The sequence below is a fragment of the Labeo rohita genome, chromosome 7 (genome assembly GCF_022985175.1).
Source record: "Labeo rohita strain BAU-BD-2019 chromosome 7, IGBB_LRoh.1.0, whole genome shotgun sequence".
NCBI classification, from domain to species: Eukaryota; Metazoa; Chordata; class Actinopteri; order Cypriniformes; family Cyprinidae; genus Labeo; species Labeo rohita.
The window spans coordinates 45,196,820-45,223,141 of NC_066875.1; the positions used below are offsets into that span (position 1 = coordinate 45,196,820).

Genomic DNA, 26,322 nt, shown 5'->3' on the forward strand with positions numbered 1-26,322 from the left:
TGCATTTATGGTGTTGTTTCCCTGCATTATATTTGTCATGAAATATAACATGGTGTACAGGTCTGGGGACGGGGCCAGTGCATTAACTACGTTAAAATATTTTAATTGTGTTATTTCTTCATAACTAATTAATTAAGTTAACGTTAAACTGACAGCCCTAATATTTATTTAATGCGATATGCAAATCAGTGTAATTACTGACTGGTTGGGCACATGACAGAGAAAGATAAAATATATTAAATAGATTATGCAAATTCATTTTAATTAATTCAATTATTAAGATTAAATGTCTTCTGTTAAATGCGAAATGAGATGTTTGACACTGTCTCAGTGACACTTTTCCATGCAACGAAGGTGGATTTTAAATGTCAAGCTCCTAAAAGGATAAAAAAGCACTTCTTTTGAAGTTAAACAGTTTGAGTGAACACGGCAAAATGTAAGTAACATCTCCTTCCCCCCTCCATAGAATAAAGAAAATCACTCATGTTTGGAATATGAGGGGGAAATGATGACAGAGAAAGCAGCTGAAGAGCACTGCATTTGTTCTCCAATGCAACAATACAGAAGAATGAAGGAAAACGTCTTATGCACACACACGCTCTTTCACACTAATGTTTTCAACATCACACACACTTCCCACAGAACCCACTCAATCACTCTAAATCAATCGGAAGAGACTGATACAACACAATAAACCACATGCGCCGCTGTCTCACCTCCCGAATCAACAGCTGTGGGAATCCAATCATTCTCATAACATTTGATTCTGTTCACAGTGCTTAGCACATCCATCACTGAATCTACTCTGTTTGTGTGAAGTTTGCACTCACAAGTTTGGGAGTTGCAAAATAATAAAAATGTTTTCTATTGCATTGTCACAGTGCAGTAAACATACAGCGTGATCAGTGTAGCCTGATTCACAATCATACAGGAATCAACTCAATGAATCAGGCACAATGACTCATGAATCAGTCATAAATTCATGAGTCATCACTGTATGTGTACTTATTGCTTTTCAAATCAGGGTAATTATTGACTGCTTAATCATAAGAACGAGTGTAGTTAAACATTTAAATAGATCATTATATAATTCATCCATGCATTGTCTTATCTGGGACTGAATCGCAGTGGTATTTGGATTTCCTTAATTAATTTTCACTGATTAGAAAAAAAAATGATATATTTAACAGAAATATGTTAAAAATACAAATACAATAAAACAAAAAATATAATAACATAAATGAACTACCAGTCAAAATTTTTTTGAACAGTAAGAGTTGTATTGTTTTTTAAAGAAGCCTCTTCTGCTCACTGCATTCATTTGATCCAAAGTACAGCAAAAACAGTAAAGTTTTGAAATATTTTTATTACTTAAATTATAATTTTCTATTATATATACTTTAAAATATAATTTATTCCTATGATTTCAAAGCTGAATTTTTGGCATCATTACTCCAGTCACATGATCCTTCAGAAATCATTCTGATATTCTGATTTGCTGCTCAAAAAAACATTATTATTATTATGATGTCGAAAACAGCTGAGTAGAGTTTTTTCAGGTTTCTTTGATGAATAGAAAGTTCAGAAGAACAGCATTTATCTAAAATAGAAATGAAAGACTTTGTAACATTATAAATGTCTTTATCATCACTTTTGATCAATTTAAAGCATCCGTGCTAAATAAAAGTATTAATGTCTATCATTTCTTTCCCCTTTGGATCTTTCTATTCATCAAAAAATCCTGAAAAAATGTACTCAACTGTTTTAAATATTAATAATAATAATGTTTTTTGAACAGCAAATCAGCATATTAGAATGATTTCTGAAGGATTATGTGATGCTGAAAATTCAGTTTTGATCCCAGGAATAAATTACATTTTAAAATATGTTCAAATAGAAAACAGTTTTTTAAAATAGAAAAAATATTTCACAATATTACTGCTTTTCTGTATTTTGGATCAAATAAATGCAGGCTTGGTGAGCAGAAGAGACCTTTTTTTGGCCTTTTTGCCTTTATTGTGATAGAACAGATCATTAGCTGACAGTAAGCGAAGTGGGAGAGAGAAGGGGGCGGGATCGGGATCGGGAAAGGTCCTTGAGCCGGGATTCAAACTCGGGACACCTGTAGCGCAATGGCGCTGTATGTTGACGCACTGCCCACAAGGCTATCAGCATCGACAGGAGAGACTTCTTTAAAAAACCTAAAAAATCTTTTGACTGGTAGTGTAAATGTGTGTGCATTATTCAAAATCATTCACAAATTAGTGCAAATAAGTGTAATTATTCACTTCTTGATCATAAGAGAGAGAAAGATGAATTAGATCATTAAAAAGATTCATTTGAGTAATTAAGACGTCACTGCTACGGGTGAGAGATTAAATGAGATGTGAATCATTCCAGCAGCTCTTGTGATCTGCTGACGGGGTCAGTATCTAATATCTGTACTTAACACAACAAGCTCTAACAGTGGTGGCTGATTGAAGGCACTTACCGTTGTTACAGGTGGCGTTTACGATGCAGGTCCGGCTGACGAGGCTGTATCCGTCCTTACACTGCGTGCAGCTCGTTCCAGGCCCCTGACAGCTCAGACAGTGCTCCTCACACCTGAAAATCCACAGCAAAAGCTCAGATGAGCTTCAGCTTCTTATGTCTATAAAGACTCTGTTTGATAAATGAAAGTAACAAATATCCTGAAAATACGAGGGAAGCCAGGTGATCAGAAAAGGAGCATCTGACATGAATACAAATGACCGTGTCTGATGCATCAACACCAGTGAATGACAGCCGTTAACAGAGGCAAAGTGCTGCTGTAGTACAGGGTTTCTGCATTTTTTAAGACAAATTTAAGACCTTTTTAAGAACAAGTAAAGAAAGTGAACAAAATACATCAATATGGTCTTAGCAATGCTTTAAAGTTTGAAAAATTGTCTTGTTTTCAAATGTAAATCTCTAAAGATCATTTACTTGAGAAGCAAAATTACATGACCTTTATAAGTTAAATTAAGACGTTTAAAGACCTTTTTAAGACCTGCAGAAACCTGCAGTGCTTTTTAAGTATTAGTTACTTTAGTAAACTCTTCTTCGAATCAAGCGCAGAAGATATGAGTCAAACTGTGCCATAAAACCGATCCTGGATCCTGGAGGAGGAACACTGAGCTCATGTTTATGGGGCTGAACTTATTTTAGAGCTTGTTAACTTAACTGCCCATATCAACACCTCAGCGTTCTGCATCTACTAGTCCAGGTCATGTTGAAGGAGATCAGGTATCCTGATGTGCATCTGACGGCTCAGACCGTTCTCTCTGAATGACAATTAATGCTCATTATGTCTTATTCACACACCAGGCAACTGCAGATGAGAGATGCTGCTAGATATCTGGTAAACATGACTGTTTACATAATTTGTATGGTATTATTAATTTGAAGTAATATATACTGATGAGTTCACAGCAACCAAAGACTTATGTTCGACAGTTTCAATCAACAGGGCTGTTGTGTTTTTGTTTGGAAGCCTGCTTTGCAGAGTGCACACTTGAATGGTTGCCAGGTCCACTTATTTTCATCGCTTATTGTTTGGGCTCGGCTAATAAAGCAATCCAGTTTATGGGGTTCATAAAATAGTCACACGCAGGTCATGATATTTCAGTATGTGGCATATTTCCAAGTTTGGATTTATTAGGCCCTTGTTGTTATTTTACAGCTAGAGCTGGCAACACTGTGAGTCAAAATGTACTTCGTTTACTGTGAATTCTTGTGTCGCAACTCTGATACGTGGTTAAATCATGTAATTAACAACTAGTTGTCAGGAAACGATTACAAAACTGTTTTTTTTTTAAAACTGTTCCTTTATTGTGGTATCAAACATTGTGAAATTTTACTGGAATTTTTTAGGTTTTTAAAAGAAGCCTTTTATGCTCACCAAGGCTTCACTTATTTGATCAAAAATACAGTAAAAGCAGTAATATTTTGAAATATTATTACAATTTAAAATTGATATGTGAATACACTTTAAAATGTAATTTATTCAAGTGATGCAAAGCTTAATTTTCAGCATCATTATTTCAGTCTTTAGTGTCACATGACTCCTTTAGAAATCACTGTAATATGCTGATTTGCTGCACAAAAACAAACCAAAAAAAATTGCATTACCAGTCAAAAATTTTTGAACAGTATGATTTTTAATATATTTTAAAGAAGTCTCTTCTGCTCACCAAGTCTGCATTTATTTGTTTCAAAGTACAGCATAAACAGTAACATTTTGAAATATTTTTACTATTTAAAATAACTGCTTTTATTTGAATATATCTCGAAATGTAATTTATTCCTGTGATCAAATCTAAATGTTTAGCATCATTACTCCAGTCGCATGATCCTTCGGAAATCATTCTAATATTCTGATTTGCTGCTCAAAAAACATTTATTATGTTGAAAACAGCTGAGTAGAATGTTTTAGGGTTTTTTGATGAATAGAAAAATCTGAAGAACAGCATTTACCTGAAATACAAATATTTTGTTAATATAACATTATACATCTTTATCATTTTTGATCAATTTAAGGCATCCTTGCTAAATAAAAGTATTAATTTCTTTTAATTAATTTTAATTAATTTCTTTCCCCGCCCAAGTTTTTGAATAGTGTAGTGTATAATTTTACCAAAGCTTTTTATTTCAGATAAATGCTGATCTTTGGATCTTACTATTCATCAAATAATCCTGAAACAATGTACTCAACTGTTTTAAATATTGATAATAATAGTCATTTAAAAAATTTTACTCAAACAGCAGTTCAGCATATTAGAATGATTTCTGAAGGATCATGTGACACAGAAGACTGGAGTAATGATGCTGAAATAGAAAACAGTTATTTTAAATAGTACAAATATTTCACAATTTTACTGGTTCAAATAAATGCAGGCTTAGTGAGCAGAACAGACTTCTTTAAACACATTAAAAATCTTACCATTCAAAAATTTTTAACTGGTAGTGTATTTATTATCATCAATGTTGAAAACAATGTTGCTGATTAATGTGATTTTTCAGGATTATTTGATGAATAGAAAGTTTAAAAGAACAGCACTTATTTCAAAAAGAAAATGTAACATTATAAAATGTCAATTTTAAAGGAGAAGTCCACTTCCAAAACAAAGATTCATATATAATGTAGTCACCCCCTTGTCATCCAAGATGTTCATGTCTTTCTCTTCATTCATAAAGAAATTATGTTTTTTGAGGAAAACATTTGAGTATTTTTCTCCATATAATGGACTGATATGGTGCCCCGATTTTGAACTTCCAAAATGCAGTTTAAATGTGGCTTCAAACAATCCCAAATGTGGTTGCAAATGATCCCAGCTAAGAAAGAAGGGTCTTATCTAGCAAAACGATCTGTAATTTTTTTTATAAAAATAATACAATTGAAATATTTTTTAATCTCAAACGCTGTACTATCCTAACAAACCATACATCAATGGGCACCATATCAGTTCATTATATGAAGAAAAATGCTGAAATGTTTTCCTCAAAAAAACATAACTACTTTACGACTGAAGAAAGAAAGACATGAATATCTTGGATGACAAGGGGGTGAGTACATTATATGTGAATCTTTGTTTTGGAAGTGGACTTCTCCTTTAATGCATCTTTGCTGAATTAAAAAAAGCTTAAAAAACCTTACTGACCCAAACATTTGAACTGTAGTATGTGTACAGAAAATAACAGTTGCACACGTACAAAACAAGCATCTACCCTTATTTCAGTGCTTATAAATATTCAAGTCAAGTGTGGGTGGTTCTCTCAACAATGAACATCTTTTACACAGGCTAGGCCCATTGTGATTTGAAGGGGATATTTTATCATTATAAAAATTATAAAAATCACACAAGCTCTGATTGGCGTAAAAATGATAGCTCTCTAAGGTCATTCATAGCAGCTGTAGCGTTGAATATCAGCTGTAAAACCGTCCTTGGCACTTTAAGTGTGACCTCTGGGCTCTTATACAGTATTTACTATATGTCCTTTGTCATTTTCTGGAATATGAGCTCAAACTGAATGTTGTCCAGTGTGGATTGGTTACCTCAGGGCCACACTTTACCTCTGCTTTACAGCTGTCTGATCTATTTCCCTCCAGTGAAGCTCAACTGGACTTGGAGAAAAACCCGTCTCTACTGCAATCACCATCCGTGACCTTCATAAAAGCCTCTATTTGCTTTAGACAGCGTTCATAAAGCAAAAGACTGTTGATTTATAAATTGTGGAGTGCAGAGGCGTATCCTCTCCCGCTGCCCTTATGCTGCACATTACAGGAATCTAAAACGCCGTTATGGAGCTGTAAATCTTAACCACACATGAAAGATACGTGCTGCACTTCCTTCTCTCTGGTTTCATCTGAAAACCGATTGCTTACCGATCATTATAGAGAAAAAAAGAGCAAGCATACACTAAAAAAAAAAAAAAAAATCTTAAATTATAACTTATATACACAAGATTTATAAATTCCTATATGTGACCCTGAACCACAAAACCAGTCTTAAGTAGCACGGGTATATTTATAGCAATAGCCAAAACTACATTGTATGGGTCAAAGTGATAAATTTTTCTTTTATGACAAAAATCATTAAGATATTAAGTAAAGATCATGATCCATGAAGATATTTCGTAAATTTCCTACCATAAATATATCAAAAGTTTTTTTGATATTTTATTAGTAATATACATTTCTAAGAACTTCATTTGGACAACTTTAAAGGTGATTTTCTCAATATTTAGATTTTTTTGCACCCTCAGATTACAGATTTTCAAATAGTTGTATCTCGGCCAAATATTGTCCTATCCTAACAAACCATACATCAATGAAAAGTAGGGCTGTCACTAACAATTATTTTGGTAATCGAGTAATCTGTCGATTATTCTGACGATTAATCGGATAATTATAATTAGTTTTTTGTAGCAATAAAAGTAGACCGAAGTGAACAATAGCCTTTAAAATTAGTTAAAATACACATATGTGACCCTGGACCACAAAACCAGTCTTAAATAGCACGGGTATTTGTAAAAACAGCCAACAATACAATGTATGGGTCAAAATTATAGATTTTTCTTTTATGCCAAAAATCATTACAATAGTAAATAAACATCATGTTCCATGAAGATATTTTGTAAATTTCCTACTGTAAATATATCAAAACTTAATTTTTGATTAGTAATATGCACTGCTAAGAACTTCATTTGGACAACTTTAAAGGCGATTTTCTCAATATTTTTTATTACTCTGTTATTTTTTTGCACACTCAGATTCCAGATTTTCAAACAGTTGTATCTTGGCCAAATATTGTAATAACAAACATACATCAATGGAAAGCTTATTTATTCGGCTTTCAGATAATGTACAAATCTTAACTTCACAAAATTTACCTTTATGACTAGTTTTGTGGTCCAGGGTCACATATAAGCTCAATGAGGCAATAATAATAAGTTTAAATAAAATATCAAAAACAAGTTATCATACGGTTTTATTGAACAAAACATACATACTGTATTATAAACAACAGAGCTAATGTGCATTACGCATTATTACAAATTGTTTTTTTTTTTTTGTTTTTTTTACAAATGCCTGCAAAGGGCACCAACGGCCTGACAATTGTTTTTACACTTCCTTGTTTAATATTGAATAAACAACATTTAATTCAAATGTCCAGTCCACTTAATCTTTAATATTGGGCAATTTCTTTATTATAAAAACGCTACAGCCACTGTAATTTCTTGAATATTTGACATCAAAACGTGAGGGGATAAACTTTTATTTTGAAATCGCATTGAACCGTTAGCATATCTAGAAAGCTAATGCTGTCTTGTGTTTGCATAGGTTTATATTCGATTTACCTTACAAATCTGACAAAATAGCGCACGTTGCATTCCCAGATTAACGTCATAATAAATCCAAACTCACAACAACATGCAGAGATGGCATTTGAGACGCTCCACACACGTAAATGATAACAGTTTGCGGAGCAGTAACGTACACGCATGTGAATAATTAAAGTGCATATATTAAACCGGCGTTGCATATATTTATTTAATTAAATCGTAGTGTTTGTGAATTCTTAATAGCAGTAAGCTTTATTATGATTTTTAAATATGTGGAATGCGCCACTTCCGGTATTTTGCTGATTATGCAACAGAGGCAAAATGCAGTCGAGGAATTTTTAAAATCGAATACTCGAACAAAATCGAGGAATCGTTCCAGCCCTAATGGAAAGCTTATTTATTCCTCTTTCAGATGATGTATACATCTCAGTTTAAAAAAAAAAATCGACCCTTATGACTGGTTTTGTGGTCCATGGTCAAACATATAATATTTACATATAGATAGTATGTTAAACATTTTAAGGCAATAATATCATGATCTTTACTGGGGACACAAAAGGCAACGAATCTCAGGAATGACCCCATACCTCACTGTGTATGTGCGTATGTGTGTGTTCTCACATTTCTGCCAGAGAGCAGAAAGAAAGAGTTCCAATGTAAATACCAAACACACAATTCCTTTACCAAGGCTACAATTCCAGCAACTGCAATTTCAATGGGATGGATAAACAGTGGCTAAGAATGCAAACACATAAGCTATAAAAAAAAATGAGAAAAAGCCTTGATGACATTAAAGTTGGAAAGAAAGACGAAGCGGATGACCTGACAAAAATACGTTAGCCTGGCTGTCTTTGGACTTTAAATTGTGCAAGAATTTTAATTGTAACATTTTTTATGAGAACCGCAATGTGACCTTTAAATATGAAACATCTCTAATCTTAAATATCTTAAGAAAAATGTTTAATTAAATGCGTTTGCATTTTAAAGCATCATAGGCGTGCTCCAGCTGTCACTTTCAAAACTTCACAAAATGCACATTCATATAATGTAAGAACTGAATTGGTCATACAGTAGTTTGTGAATGCATTTGTACAGTGATTACGCAAGATGTGTGGAGGACTTACTTGCGGCACATCCTCTGTGCGAATCCCACAGCCTCTCCTCTGTAGTATCCGGGGGCGCAGGTTCGGACGCACCGCCACTCCTGCTGTAAGTAGTCCGGCGCACACTGAATGCACTCCTCCAGTCCTGGACCTGCCGACACAAGCACACCGTTACCTTAGTTCTCAGTTATCCGCATCTGTAACTCATTGGGATCTTCACCTGAGGTGTGTTTGGGGTGGTTTGTGAAAGAGGCATGATGTTAACAGTGCAATGTTATCATTAATCAGAATGAGTACAGTGACCTGATACAATGCACCCTATGAACAAATATAAAAACATTTTAACTTATATTTCAGCTAGTTGCCAAAGCAACATTTCTCATTTAAGTTCATAATAGTTTTAAGTACTAAAATATCTAAAACTAAATAAACTAATAAATAAAAAACAGAACGAAAAACAGAAAAATAAAACCTCATTCCAAATTTTACCAAAACTATAATAGTATATGAATAACACTACTGAATGAAATAAATGAGTCTCTTTTTCCATCCACCAGTTTATTTGGCAAAGAAAAATACTTATGTTTGCCACTTTATGTTTTAAAATGCTATGTCTATATAGACATCTCACAAGGCTTTGAAACAGAGCCAACGTTAATGGAGGTGGAAACAGAGACGCGTACATTCGGGTTAATCTGTCAATTTATTTCCTTCCGTCCCACTGTGTCTATAATGTCAGCTCTCCACATTTCAGCGCACTTGGAAAGCAAACAACTCAGGGCTTATCAGACGTCTCTGGTGAGTTTGTGTAATGAAGTAAGTTAATTAAGTTCTATGGCTGAGCAGCAGTAGTGATACAGGACTGGCAGTGGCTCGTTCACTCCTGCTGTCCTTAAAACAATACGAACGCTTTACTCTTCAGTTCCTCACTGTTAGAGTGAAGCAAGTTAAAGAAGATATCTGATCCCATCATCTCATTTCATCTTAGTCTGCTTCTGCGTTCATTTCATATTCTGTGAGTATTATTTGAGTCAGCTCACTGAGTGAGTGCACTGCACTGATTCTGAATGAGACATATGATGATACATTGATGTACCGTAATTAGGAGTTTCTTGACTCGTTCCTCAAGGTCTGCTACAGTTTACCTGCCTGTCATTTTCTAGTAATCCTGGCAGCCTTGATTAGCTTGTTCAGGTGAGTTTGATCAGGGCTGGAGTTAAATGTTGCTAGACTTTGAAGGCCAGAGTTGAGAAACCCTGATGTAAATCATGAAACTGGAACATTATCAATTCATCTGTATTGAGCTTTAAGGCATTATACTGCCGTGCACAGGAAATTTCTTGAACAGATGTCAACAATACATGAACTAACAGGCAAAAATTTGTCCGAAATATAAGCTAGTCAATCTGAAATTGTTGTTTATTAAACCATTGTATAAGTTTGTGCTGTTCTGAATTTAATGACTTCCTATGTATTATATTCATTAAAAATTACCTAACTGTGTTGTGTCTGTAGTATTACTCGAAAAGCAGAATAGAATAGATTAGAATATAAAAGGGGTGGGATGGAATAGAATAGAATAGAATAGAATAGAATGGTATGGGATAGGATGAAATAGAATAGGATAGGATGTGACAGAATAAAATAGAATGCAGTGGGACAGAATAGCATAGAATGGAATGGGATGCAATGGAATTGAATAGAATAGGATGGGATGTGATGGGATGAAATAGAATAGAATAGAATAAAATAGAATAGGATGGGATGAGATGAGATGGGAATAGAATAGAATAGAATAGAATAGGGGTGGGGTAGAATGGGATGGATAGAGAAGAAAAGACAAAGGAGGGATGAAATAGAATTGGATGTGATGGAATAGAATAAAATAGAATAGAATAGAATAGAATGGTATGGAATAGAATGGGATGGGATGAAATAGAATAGAATTAAATAGAATAGGTTTCGATGGTATGTGATGGGACAGAAAAGAAAAGACAAGGATGGGATGGAATAGAATAGAACAGAATAGAATGGGATGGGATAGAAAAGAAAAAGGGAATAGAATAGAATAGAATAGAATAGAATAGAATAGAATAGAATGTGATGGAACAGAATAGAATGGCATGGTTAGAGAAGAAAAGACAAGGGTGGTATGGGTAAGAATAGAAAGGAATAGGATGGGGTGGGACAGAATAGAGTAGAATAGAATAGAACAGAATAGAATAGAACAGAATAGAATAGAATAGAATAGCCTTGGGATAGAATAAAATGGAATGGGGATGGAATAGAATAGAATAAAATGGGTTGGACAGAAAAGAAAAGACAAGGATGGAATGGGATAGAATAGAATAGAATAGAATAGAATAGAATAGAATAGAATAGAACAGAACAGAATTAAATAAAATAAAAAAGAATAGATTAGAATAGAACTAAATAGAATAGCCTTGGGATAGAATAAAATGGAATGGAATGGGGATGTACTAGAATATAATAAAATGGGTTGGACAGAATAGAATAGAATAGAATAAAATAGAATGGAATAGAATTGAATAGAATTTGAAAAAAATAGAACAGAACAGAACAGAATAAAATAGAATAGAACAGAACAGAACAGAACAGAACAGAATAGAAGGTGACCTGTGCATGTGGAGCAGGAGATATGGCAGGGGCTGCACTTCATTTCTTCCAGGTTAAAAAACGTTCCATTGGCACATTCTGGAACGCAGGTCATTCCTGCCAGACTTTAATCAGGAAAAAGAAAAAAAGAAGAAAAGATTAAACCCATACAGCAATTCACTGGAATATTTCCACAGCTTTAAAGAAGAACATTTTGGAAAGTAAAAACATCAGTAATAATAGCAAAACCATCTGCACCTTAACATATGACTGCATTATTTACCAACCCTTATAAAAATATTACATTATTTCCAAGTTCACACTTCAACCAACGTGCATAAAAATGGTTAAATTAAATAGTTAATTATTGTTTCATAATGAATCAATAGCGAATGTCTAAATAGTAACTACAAACTGTTCACTATATAGTTTGTAATATATAACAGTAGCACTATGTACTACATAATAGTATTTTTTTATTATCCTTAGTTATTAGTAATATTTTTAATATAGACTTCCATTTATATATTAAAAAAATAAACAGAGTAATATTAAATTTGTATATTTACGTCACTTTAACATGCAATATTTTACTAACCATTAAATGGAATAATTCAATATTTTTAAGTTCACACTGCAATGAACATGTATCAACATGTGACAGCTCTATTTCCAAATCTGTATGTGTGGCTCCTTCAAGCGTTTAGTGCTCTAAATGCAGCACAGACTAAACTAGTGTCAAACTAAATTATATTTTCAAACAAATCAGCTTTACCAGTGATTTCTCAAACCAAGACGAGGCTTAATATGCGTCTGAGAAAACAACTCCGCAGGCTTCTTCACGGTGGGTTGATCTAGGCTTGGCTAAAAGAGCTGTTTTGTTATGGAACTGGGGTATTGTGGGTCAGCGGTTAAAAATGACAGGCGTTTCAATAATCATTTGAGCAAGTGTGACGCAGACAATGTGAATCTAAAAGACTCCAGGCATTTGCTCTCGATCTGCGCTTCAAGACACAGCGCATCACGATATATAACCCTGACAGATTAAATGCCGCTGAGAGGTCACGGCGCAAAGCGTGCTGCGTTTTACCCTTCACAAGACCAGACTGCCTTTCAAGAACTAAAGCCGGGTCTGTCTCGGTACGGCTCGTCTAAACCGCAGCAAGACAGCATGCATAAAGATGACCAGATGTACCCTAGATGTCCTGAACCCACACAAAACCCCAAAACCAGTCTTCTTACACCATTTCATTCTCGCCAGCGTGAGGCTACAGACGTCATGAGAATTCAGAACTCCTTATATACTGTGCACAGAGTGCAAATAGGGGTCAACGCCCTGCCCGTTAAACTTGATCGGCTGCAAGAGACTTTTAAATGCTCAAAAGCCGCAAACATTTGGTTTTATTTACACTGCAATCAAGCAACAATCCAGTGAGGATTATCAAATGTTCGAATCTTGACTGCCACACTCTGAGAGCAGCGGTTCAGCGTGGGACATGAAGCTGCGTGCTTCTTTCCACCAGGTTGTTTTGGGCAAATGCAGAACAGTTGAAACGTGAACCATTTTGATGATTATTATTATTACCTGAAGCCATCTTTACAGGCCGTGCATCTGTCTGCATCTCGCAAGCATTTCCAACAGTTCTCATGACACTTCTGACAGCGTCTCTGGCCTGGAAAGAAAGAAAATGTGACGTGAAGATCACACAGACAATTAAAGACAGGACGACTTCACAAACATTAAAGTAGCTCTCTCAGGACCACTGTAGTCAAAGACGATTGACACTTAGACACTTAGTTTGGATTGTTGGTATGGTTCTGTTCTGAAAGGGAAAGCAGTGATAAACCACTTAGGGTTAACAGAACAGAACCTACATGAATGCAAAAGATATCATTAATGCTCTTAATGACAATATAATGTAAGGACATAATAAGGATGTAGAGGTAGGCGTCATATTCCTATAGGCAGACGTGGATCAGCTGAGAGGTTGAAAAGATGTGACATTTGATGTTGAATAATATTTTTGAAAAATTCGAATCAGGTTTTAAGTCTCAACACAGCACAGAAACTGCACTTTAAAAAGTCGTACACTATATTTTATTAAAAACAGATAAAGGGAACACTGTGGCTTTGGTGATTTTAGACTTAAGCTTTGCATTTGATACGGCTGACCACAATATCTTGATTTCCAGGTTGGAGAGCTGTGTTGGGTTACAGGGCATAGTGTTGAAATGGTTTCAATCTTTTTTAACAGACAGAAGTTTTAGGGTCTCTATTGGCCAACATAGTTGGTCCTCACGCCCACTTGCTTGTGGGGTGCCACAAGGCTCAATTCTTGCTCCAGTTTTATTTTCTATATTTATACTACCGATGGGTGCTATCTTTGAGAAATATGGAGTGCCTGTCCACCCTTGCAGCATAAAAGTGAAGAATTCTTAGGACCTCTGTTGGATTGTCTAAACGAATTACATATGTCCATGGTGAACATGGTCCAAAATGCTGCTGCAAGAATGCTGACAAGCAGACAGAGGTTTGATCACATCTCGCCCATTCTTATTTCGCTAAACTGGTTACCAGTCAAATTTAGAATTGTTTTTAAAATTTTAACTTATTTTATTTTATAAGTAAGGAAAGCTGCAAACTATGACAGCCTCATGAACAAACTATATTATGGTTAAATTTAGAGCCTATTTAGAGCAGTTTTACTCAGCATAGATGGCACATTAAAACAGCCAATGTAATTTTTGAAGACATAAGGTATCATAAAGTTTATAAAGTGACAATGGCAATCACTTGTATCACACACACTCAAAAAAACTGATTCACGTGCAAATGGACTGAATGCATGTGCACTGACTGACGTGAAAGCGGTGTAAACAGCCTTAAGTACTTCAATGGCTTTCCTGGGATATGAAGAAAGGTTTTCATAACAAAACAGAACCCTGTTGCAAAATCCAGGGGAAAAAAACACTTCTGCATGCTATCATTGCTGGTCCCTCGAGATTTTACCTTTTTTTTTTTGCAGTGCTTTATTCCCGAAAGACGGACAGAGACAGAGACAAATTTAGACCGTTGAGTTTTATATTACCTCTAATTTTCACTGATCAGCAGTGAGTGAAATATCTGGGCATCTGGATGCAATTCATACTCGGGTATGTGCAAATTTCATCCATTCACGCTGCCACTAAACACATCTGTTCCAGACGCACGGCTCCGCATGTGTGCGGCAGACGAGCGCGCAAGCAACCATAAACCAACTCAAACCCTCCGCTCCTCGTACACGTCGCAGGCGGCCTGTGAAAGACGCTCAATCACCAGTCTGATTTGTGGAGATAACTAGAGCTCATCTCCATCCCAGCAGCTGTTATCAACAAGACGGAAACAATGAGGGAAAATAAACCCGCGTGCACAATGAAGCAGAATTATGTAAAGCGCTGGCTTCTTCTGCTCCGCACACACGCGTGCCACGCTTCACGCTCACTGACTAAAACAAACACACTCTGTTCTGTGATTACACTTTCAAGGGAAAGTTCATTAATACAATTTTTTTATTTATTTACAATTTAATCACCCTTGTGTCGTTGCAAACCTGTATGATGTTATTTTTTGGGGAATGCAAAAGTAGAAGAATCCCTGCAGTTCTTTTCCACACAACAACTGCTCAGTTTTCACATCTGTTACACCGTAAAAAACAATTTGTTGAGTCAACTTAAAATAATTTGTTACCCGGCCTTTAAATTTTACGTTCAGTCAACTCAAAAACGTTGAGTCAACTTGAAATGTTAAGTTGATGCAGCTTAAAATTTTAAGGCAGCTGGGTAACTTACCCTTTTAAGTCTTACAAACCAAATTTTTGTTAAGTCAACTCAGATATCTAAGTTTCAACAATTCAAGTTGACTAAACTTATTTGAGTTGAGTGAACTTAAAATTTTAAGGAGGCAGGGTAACAAATTAGTTGACTCAATTTTATTTTTTTTTACAGTGTAGGCTTCAAAAAGGATAAAAAAAAACATGACATTATTTTCATATTTATATGAACTATTCCTTTAAGGCATTATTAGTGTGTTTGCAATGTTTTTTGTCTAAATTCAAATGCAGAATCTCATGCAATTTCATAGAGAAAACACAATCCCATAATGTACTCAGACAAGATCTATAAAAAAAGTATAAGAAATGTTGCTTATAAATATTATTGTATTTACATGTGCAATACTGGAATATGTACGTTTATAAAATATATATATATACATAAATATAAAACATACATACATTTTATTGTAAATATTTTATACATTTAGTTTAATATTAATAAAGATTTATTATTTAAAATGCAATTAAACATTTATTATTAATGTTATAAAATTATATGGGACTGGACAACATGTGTGCAAGCTACCAAATGTACAGGTGCATCTACAAAAATTAGAATCATGAAAAAGTTAATTTTTTTTATTGTAACTTAAAAAAATGAAACTTTCATATATTCTAGATTCATTACATATAAAGTAAAACATTTCATTTCAAATCCAGTATCTCAAAATAATAGAATATTTACATTTTCATTAAATGTCCATCCCTACAGTACAAATTCCAGGTATCTCTTTGAAACCACACAAATGGGGAAGACTGCTGACTTGGCAATGGTCCAGAAGACAATCACTGGCACCCTCCACAAAGACAGCAAGTCACAGAAGGTCATTACTGAATGGGGTGGCTGTTTACAGAGTGCAGTATCAAAGCATATTAAATGCAAAATTGACTGAAAGGAAGAAATTGCGTAGGCAAAGGTGCACAAGCAACAGGGATGATCGCAAGCTTGAGAAAACTGTCAAGTAAAGCCGATTTAAACACTTGGGAGAGCTTCACTAGGAGTAGAATGAAGCTGGAGTTAGCACATCAAGAGCCACCACGCTCAGACATCTTCAGGAAAAGGGCTACCAAGCCACTTCTGAAACAGAAACAACGGCAGAAGCATCTTACCTGGACTAAGGAGAAAAAGAACTGGACTGTTGCTCAGTGGTCCAAAGTCCTCTTTTCAGATAAAAGTAAAATTTGCATTTCATGCTGAAATCATGATCCCAGAATCTGAAGGAAGACTGGAGAGACACAGAATCCAAGCTGCTCGACGTCCACTGGGACGCTTCTGAAGTCAGTGACAATTTGGGGTGCCGTGGCATCTGCTGGTGTTGGTCCACTGTGTTTTATCAAATGCAAAGTCAATACAGTCGTCCACCAAGAGATTTTGGAGCACTTTATGCCTATATTTATTTCCTTTACCAGCAGGACTTCAAGGTGGTTTGCTGACCATATTACTGTGCTTTTTGGCCAGCCAACATGCCTGACCTGAACCCCATTGAGAATCTACGGGATATTTTCAAGAGAAAGATGAGAAACAGTCGATCCAACAATATACAGCCAATCTGAAGGCTCAATAGTGCCTCAGCAGTGCCGCAGGCTGATCGCTTCCATGTCACACTTCACTGATGCTGTAATTTGTGCTAGGAGCAAGTCATTTGCTGTAATTTGTTCTGCAGACCAAGTATTGAGTGCATAAATGAACATACCTGAACTTTTCTTTTTTGCAAATCCATTTTTTGATTGATCTTAGGAAATATTCTAATATTTTGAGATACTGGATTTTTGATTTTCATGAGCTGTAAGCTCTAATAATCAAAATTAAAACAAAAAAACTTTAGAAATATTTTATTTTACATGTAATGAATCCAGAATATATGAAAGTTTCAGTTACAATAAAAGAAATTAACTTTTTCATGATATTCTAATTTTTTGAGATGCACCTGTAGGTGGCATAATTATGTTGCCTTCTAAAGGTCCTTATTTTGAACAAATTCAAAGGCAGAATTATAGGTCCTTTCATTCCTTCAAAAAGAATGCAATCCCATAATGCATTTTAACAAAAGAAATATACATATATTTTAAACAGTACATACAGTATAATTAAAATAGCAATTTATTTTATAATTTAAAACATTTTTAATATAAAATACAGCAGAATGGTTATGTGTTATTAGAATATCACATTATTAGCTTAGTAATATAAGGATAATTTATGCATAATTTACAATTTTATTTTAATTAACTGGTTCATTTGTTTGAAAATTCTTCTAATAGCTTTGATTACAGTAATTTGAATATTACTGGCTCTTTTATAATAGATCCCATCCTCATTCATAAGTTCTAAGTTAACAGCGCATGTTAAATCAGTAATTGTGAATAAATGGATAAAAAAAACCTCAGTGTAAAAATATAATAAATCTAACAGTTTAAAGGTTTATTTCTGACACAGATACTTTCCTGAAGCGACAGAGCGCTGCCATTCTACGTGGTATTTACTAGCTGCATATGCTGATATAAAAACTTCAGCTCAGTAAAGTGAAGTGTAATGCCAGAAGAGAACTGGCCCCTCCGTTTTTTCCCATTTCTGTCACAGGTGGAGTTTTGGTTTCTTGCTGCTGTCGCCTCTGGCTTGCGTAGTTGGGGACACTTAAAGGGATAGTTCACCCAAAAATATATGACTGACAGACTGCAACGGTTTGAGTTAAAAATCTTTGTTTGTGATCTACTGAAGAAACAAAGTCACCTACATCTTGGATGCCCTGGGGGTAAGCAGATAAACATCAAATTTTCATATTTGGGTGAACTATCCCTATAATTTCCAGTGATATCATCGACTTTTATTTCATTTGAACTGAACTGAGCTGGATGATGAAATCACTGAATTCAATGATGAACTGCCTTTAACTAAAATTTGAGTGTTTACTGTTGTCTCTTTGCATTATTGACACTATTTTTCTATTTTAATACTGTAAAGCTGCTTTGACAAATTCTGTATTGTTAAAAGTGGTATATGAATAAAGCTGACTTGACTCGTTGGACTCACCGTCGTCGTTAAAGTGTCCGGCGGGACAGGTCTCCACACAAGCGCTCTCCTTGGAGTAGAAGTAAAGGCCCCTCCGGCAGGACTGGCACTTGTTTGACCCTCGACCCACACACTTCTCACAGCCTCTGTGACAGCGGCGACATCTGCGGGCCTCTCCGTCCTCAAAATAACCCAGCGGACAGTAACTAACACACGTCCTGTGAGAAGGACGAGAATCAAATGTGAAGAGATGATGAAACAAAATAGACTTTCCATATGCTGTATATATTCAATATATTGTATACAACGTAGGACATATTATATCTAATATTTTACACCATTTTAAGTACATTTAAGTTTTTATAATTACATATTTTAAATATATTTTTTTATAAATACATACATTTATTAATGTAAATTTAGATATTTTTAGTGAGAAATAGGACAAACTCACAGTTTTAATTAATATTTTGACTTTTTATTTTTTTCAGAATTTCAGTTTTTTTTCATTGTATGTTTTTCAATACATCTATAGTTTTTATTCATTTTTGTGTAAGTTTCAGTTTTCAAGTTAAAGTCAAACTAAATTAAAACTTTTTTTTAACTCAGTTAAAGTTTATTTTAAGTAATGAACATGTATTTTATGGTTTTAGTCTCAGTATACTATATTAAATTATTTAATTTAATTTAATTTAATTTAATTTATAATCTGTTTTCATCTGTTTAATTTTTGTCATTTTTATTCTTTTTTTAAAAACGTGTCTATATTTTAATACATTTTTATTTTAGTTTTAGTTATTACACCAATTTGAACTAAATGAAAATACGAAATGTTTTTTTTTTTTTTTTGGCTTGTTTAAATGTAAAGTTTAATAATTTAATTTAATTTATTTTAATTTAATTTATAATCTGTTTTCATCTGTTTAATTTTTGTCTTTTTTATAAATTTTTTAAAAACGTGTCTATATTTTAATACCTTTTTATTTTAGTTTTAGTTATTACATAAATTTAAACTAAATGAAAATGCGAAATGTTTCCTTGGCAAGTTTACATGTCAAATGTAATAATTTAATTGAATTATTCAATTCAATTACATTTCAATTAATGTAATTTTCTTACATTTTATTTCAAGTAATGAAAAAGTGTTCTTTTTTTAGTTTTAGTTAACTATAATAATTCTGCAAGGCAAAAAAAAAAAATCATACCATCTGTAACACTAAACCAATTTAGAGTGAAATATAATTTCGTACCTGCCGGTCTTGAGGCTGCCAAGACTGAAGTGAATGCAGTTGAGGCAGTGATCTGCATCCGGCCCGTCGCAGCCCTGATCTCCACATTCAGGATGACAAGGACCTGAAATACAGTCACAGCAACTTACTAAATGAGGAACAAAACAAGCAAGTCGCCACAGAGTCAACAGTATCCACAGTATGCAATGATTTTTATCATTGCATACTATCATTTTCTTTTTAGATTATTAATAAACAAAATACATCACCTGCCCCTTGTGCATGTTTCTCCTCATTTTAACTGCATTCGTAACGAGTTCTAAATAATTTTTTATATATACACTACTGTTCAAAAGTTTGGGGTTAGTAAGATTTTTTAAAATAAAATAAACACTTTCATGAAGGATGCATTAAATTGATCAACAGTGACAGCAAAGACATTCATAAAGATTTCTATTTCAAATACAGGTTGTTTTAAAACTTTCTATTTATCAAAAAATCATGAAAAAAATTAATAATAACACAATAATGTCTCAATCACATCAGCAAATGAGCATATTAGAATGATTTCTGAAGGATCATGTGACCATGAAGACTGAAGTAATGATGCTGAAAATTCAGTTTTGCGTCACAGGAATAAATTACATTTTAAAATATATTACAATAGAAAACAGATATTTTGAATTCTAATAATATTTCACTGTTTTTACTGTATCTTTGATCAAATAAATGCAACCTTGGTGAACAGAAGATTAAAGAATAAAAAAATCTCACCGACCCCAAACTTTTGAACTTGTCTAGGTATTACTGCGAGTACCATTATATTCCTCCTCTTCCTCCTCTTCATGCTCAGGGGCTCCTGGCACAGAATCTGGGTTTTTCAGCTCCTTGCCTGCTGTGGGAATCTCCAGCATCCTGGAGCGCGAGTGCTGGGAACCCTGGGATTGGTAGGGGTGCTCAGCCGTCCCGTGAAGGATTAGCGTCCACTCCTTCAGCTTACCTAACAGACAAGAGACAGCAAGAGATCAAGCCATGAAGTGGGACAAAGAAAGTACTGTTATGCATTGAATCACATCAAATCCCGACAAGAAAGAGGACAGGAGGACAAATTTAATTGGCAACAGGCCCAAAATAAGGTTTGCGTTAAACATGACATTATAATGCAAATAAATATAATGCAAAAAGAAAAGCTACAATTACCACATGTAGAACCGAGAACATTTGAATTAAAATAATAAAACAAAAATTACATAAAATAAAATAGAACAAATAAAATATAATTTAATTTAAAAAAAAGTAACTTTAAAAATAAAATATAATTAAATAAAAACTATAAAATATTAACATTTAAAAAGTAAAAAAAAAAGAATACATAAATAGGAAAACAATTAAAAATAAAAAAATATAAATATAAATATAAAATAAATTAAATAAATAATTACAATTAATTAAAATTAAAATTATAAAAATAAAATATAAAGTATTTATATAATAACAATAATAATAATAGAATTCCATTAAAAATTATACAATAACATGACAACATGAAATGATTAAAAAGCATAACAGCGACAGCATAACAAAACAACAAAAAATCAAATAAATAATTAAATATAAAATTTAAAAATGAGAAAATTCTAAAAAATAAATTAATATTTTAACATTTTTAATTAAATTAAAAAACATATATAATTTTAAAAAAATAAAATATAAATATAATTACATTAAAAAGAATAAAATAATACAATAAAATAAAACTATTCAAAAGCACAACACAATGAAAATTATAAAAATGAAATCTATAAAAATAAAAAAGAATTAAATAAAAAAAATACTTAATAAAAATATTTAAAATAATAAAATGGATAAATAAATTGTAAAACAATAAAAGAAATAAAAATAAAAAAATAAAAAAATATTAAATTAATTAAATAAAAATGAATCAAATAAAAATGATTAAACAATAAAATATAATATAAAATAAAAAAGAATTCAATTAAAAAGAATTAAAGAATACAATAAAATAAAACTATTCAAAAGCACAACAAAATAAAAATTATTACAAATTATAATAAATTTATATTATAAAAAGACAAAAAAAACTATATATATATATATATATATATATACATATATATATATATCATAAAAATAAAACAGAATTAAATAATAAAATAAAAATATTTAAAACTAATATAAAGTAAAAATAAAAATGCACTAGTTTTCTGGTGAGAAACAACATAATACAGTGTGAAAACAAACTAGTACTGAAGAGGCAATCAAATTCAGCTTCATATTTGAGCAAACACAGCAAGTGTGTATACAACACCAGAATTAGGCTCCAAATTTGGGAACAGAGTCAGGTGTTTTAGGTTTATACTGTGTTTAGTCTGGATGTGATTGGCATGGCAGCACATTGACTTTAAGTTGTCTAAACCTGATGCTGATGCTGAATTTCATCCCTCTTTTCCTTACCCAACACCTCAGGGTTACGCAGCTGAGACGGCGAGTCTGAGATCTCCAGCGTCCACGTGCCCTCCGCTCTCTCACCCCAGCAATGAACCGTCATGAACTCCCAGTTCCTGAAGCCCTCGTTGGAGTTATCAAACAATCTGGAAAAAGAAACAGAGGCTTGAAAAAGCCAACGTACTGAAATCCTATTTAAACTTCTTCTTCTTCTTCTTTTAGACTTTTAAAGCTACAACCACCAAACTCGGCCCAGACCTTCAGACCGGTCAGACTCGGGTTGCTATATCTTTTCTAACTGATCCGGCTTACGGTTTTCGTAAACCAGACTATCAAAACCACCAAAAATCCCATAGATGTTCATTGTTGCTTGTTTGTAGCATGTTAGCAACATGCGAATAACTTGCTAATCATGTTAGAAAAATGCTAGCAACATGCTAGTAACTTGTTAATGCTAGCATGCTAGCAACATGCTAGTAACTGGCTAATCATGCTAGAAACATGCTAGGAACTTTCTTATCATGCTAACTATATGCTAGTCAATTGCTAATCAAGCAACATGGTAGAAACTTGCTATACATGCCAACAACATGCTAGTAACACCCTAGCAACCGCCCTGGGCATCCTAGAAACTGCGTAGCAACACCCTAGCAACCACCCTGTGTACCCTAGCAACTGCATAGCAACACCCTAGCAACCATTCTGTTTACCCTAGAAAAGCTTACAGCAACACTCTAGCAAGCACACTGAGTACGCTAACAACCACATGGCAACACCTTGCAACCCTACATGCTAGAAACATGCTAGTAACTTGTTAGTCATGTTAGAAACATGCAAATCATGCTAGAAACAAGCTAGCAACTTGCTAATAATGTTAGCAACATGCTAGTAACTTGTTAATCATGCTAGAAACATGCTAGGAACTTCTTAATCATGCTAACTACATTCTAGTCACTTGCTAATAATGCTAGCAACATGCTAGTAACTTGCTAATCATGCTAGAAACATGCTAGGAACTTTCTTATCATGCTAACTACATGCTAGTCAATTGCTAATCATGCTAGCAACATGGTAGAAACTTGCTAATCATGCCAACAACATGCTAGTAACACCCTAGCAACCGCCCTGGGTATCCTAGAAACTGCGTAGCAACACCCTAACAACCACCCTGTGTACCCTAGCAACTGCATAGCAACACCCTAGCAACCATTCTGTTTACCCTAGAAAAGCTTGCAGCAACACTCTAGCAAGCACACTGAGTACACTAACAACCCCATGGCAACACCTTGCAACCCTACATGCTAGAAACATGCTAGTAACTTGTTAGTCATGTTAGAAACATGCAAATCATGCTAGAAACAAGCTAGCAACATGTTAGTAACTTGTTAATCATACTAGCAACATTCTATTAATTTGCTAATCATGTTAGAAACATGGTAGCAACATGCTAGTAACTTGTTAATCATGCTAGAAACATGCTAGGAACTTCTTAATCATGCTAACTACATGCTAGTCACTTGCTAATAATGCTAGCAACATGCTAGTAACTTGCTAATCATGCCAACAACATGCTAATAAAACCCTAGGAACCGCCCTGGGTATCCTAGAAACTGCACAGCAACACCCTAGCAACCACCCTGGGTACCCTAGCAACCGCATAGCAACATCCTAGCAACCATTCTGTTTACACTAGAAAATGCTATAGCAACACCTTAGCAACCACCCTGAGTACCCTAACAACCACATGGCAACACCTTGCAACCCTAGAAGCTGTCTATCTGTCTGTTTTTCTAATATACTGTATTGCTTTCAAAAGATTCAAACTTTAACCTTTCAAATTATTTTAAATTTTTCTTCAAACTGAAAGCTGTCAAACTTTCAAAACTTTCTGCATCAATGCATTAATGTAATGATAGTTCACCACATTTATTACTATTAAATAATTTACGTAAATGAGGAAGTTGGGGAAATATGGTGCACAATACATTTTCATACATGACATCATTGCTGGTGGGAGGGGCCCAGTCTCGTTTTAGTGGGGGCCTCACAGATGTATGGTACACCACTGGTTAACATTAGCTAACAGCTTATGGGGCCTTAGTGATGTCATCTGAAAAGCAAAGTCCTTTAGTCGTCGCAGCACATTTAAACACCATTAACACAACCAAACATCATGGAAATGGTTCGGTTCCAGTCAATCTTATTGCTACTTATGAGCAGCATGAACTCACTCTCAGCGTCAGGCATCAACAAAAGTGCAGCTCTGAACCCTCACACCACTAGCACTCGCTTTGAACTGAACTCATACTGATAAAAACCCTCCTCCGTCCACAATCACACTTCTAATGAGAGCTTAGAAAAGCCGCCGTTTCTGAACTTGGCCCTCTCATGCACCGTGTTAACAGGCTTGGACGGTATTTCGCACATTACATCTGCACGCTTTCTTCTCCAGCCACCAAACTGAGGCGTTTGCGCTGTACGGAGGCGGTAAATCTGAACTGCGTTTGGCCCTGGCAGCGTGCATGTTAAATAAATGAGCCGAAGGGAGGTCCCGACCACACCATCCCTCTCCATAATTCAAGGCAAATGTCTTTCCTGGCAATTCGCAGGCGTCATACGGACGACGCTCCGTCGACTCCGCTATCAGCGCTGAAAGGCCGGGTGAGAGAGCAGCGCGAGGGGCGACCGGTGGCCGTTAATAAATACTCTCCGAATGCGGGAAGCCCCATTAGGCTGTCATGTCTGTTATCAGAAAAGCAGACGCACGGTGGGAGATGTTTGTGCAGGGGCGGATTTTGACAGGCCTTCTGTCTCCACGCGGTAAATAAGACGCGGAACGTCAAAACAATAAGCTTTCTGTGGAGAAGTGAGAATGGAGGGACGTTCACGTAGACAAACGAGAGTGACGAACATTGTTATGGACAGAAAAGACGGCTGTGGCGTTTTATTTTGCCAAACATTTGTGGCATTTAATGTTTGAAGAGGCACATTTCCTTCAGTAAAAGTTGTGTAACATCCTTCAAATCATAAACAAAACTATGCAAGATATTTTTATAAATAAATTAATTAAAATACAGTGCATTCAAAGTATTCAAACCTTTACATTTTTCAGATTTTGATATGCTACAGCCTTGCTAAAATGTTTTAAATTATTTTATATTCTTCATTTTAGTGGCATTTTTGACATTTAAATGTCTGAAAAGCCCTTATCCCTTTCCCTTATCCCAATAAAAGCCGTGTAATATCCTAATAAACCAAGAAAGAACCCTCCATTCATTTTGCAGTCTTATGCAAAAAGGATTTTAGTGGCATTTTTGACATTTCACGTCTGAAATGCCACATTTTCTGCAATAAGAGTTGTGTGGCTACCAAAACCAAGAACAAAATTTAAGATTTGCTATGAAAATGTCAGAGGAGAAAAAATTCCCCTAAAAGGTTAGAGATATGCAAGATTTAAAATAAATAAATAAATAAATAAATAAATAAATAAATAAAGTCTATTTAGAAAGTATACAGACCATTCATTAATTTATTTCCATTTTAATTAGTAAGTTCACATTTTATTATGTTGTAGTTGTATATAATACTTTAAAGCCTTACATTCATATAGGGCTGTCAAACGATTAATCACGATTATTCGCATGAAAAATAAAAGTGTTTATCTAATATATGTGTGTGTACTGTGTATATTTATTTTTTATATATAAATCTACACAGATGCATATATATATTTAAGAATAAATATATATATATATATATATATAAAAATATGTATATATAATATAAATTATATGTAAATATTAATATACATATGTACATATATATATATATATATAAATTACATATGTGTGTGTATTTATACATACATAATATACACAGCACACACACACACACTTTATGTAAATACAAACTTTTATTTTGCATGCAATTAATCGCGATTAATTGTTTGACAGCCCTACATACTGCATTTTTTAAAATAAATAAATTTTTAAATAACATAAATATTTTTTTCTCCAAATTTTATGTTGCAGCCTTATGCGAAAATATTTATAATTATTTTATATATTTGATTTTAGTAACATCTTTGGCACTGAATGTCTGAAGAGTGCAAAACTGAAAAAAAAAAAAAAAAAAAAAAACTATGGAAGATTTAGAATGAATGA

At 34.0% G+C, this 26,322-nt stretch overlaps 1 protein-coding gene across 2 annotated transcripts in view; it reads right to left on the reverse strand.

The window, feature by feature from the left end:
* The window catches only part of pcsk6 (proprotein convertase subtilisin/kexin type 6), a 93,063-nt gene that overhangs the window by 3,725 nt on the left and 63,016 nt on the right, over positions 1-26,322 (reverse strand). For both annotated transcript variants that reach the window (XM_051115296.1, XM_051115294.1), the window contains exons 13-20: positions 22,169-22,305; positions 20,511-20,693; positions 19,715-19,817; positions 18,486-18,682; positions 13,168-13,255; positions 11,604-11,707; positions 8,988-9,117; positions 2,492-2,604 (exon numbers count right to left, since the gene is read on the reverse strand). In XM_051115296.1, the coding sequence (XP_050971253.1) occupies positions 2,492-2,604; positions 8,988-9,117; positions 11,604-11,707; positions 13,168-13,255; positions 18,486-18,682; positions 19,715-19,817; positions 20,511-20,693; positions 22,169-22,305 (1,055 nt within the window). The remainder of the gene's footprint in view (positions 1-2,491; positions 2,605-8,987; positions 9,118-11,603; positions 11,708-13,167; positions 13,256-18,485; positions 18,683-19,714; positions 19,818-20,510; positions 20,694-22,168; positions 22,306-26,322) is intronic.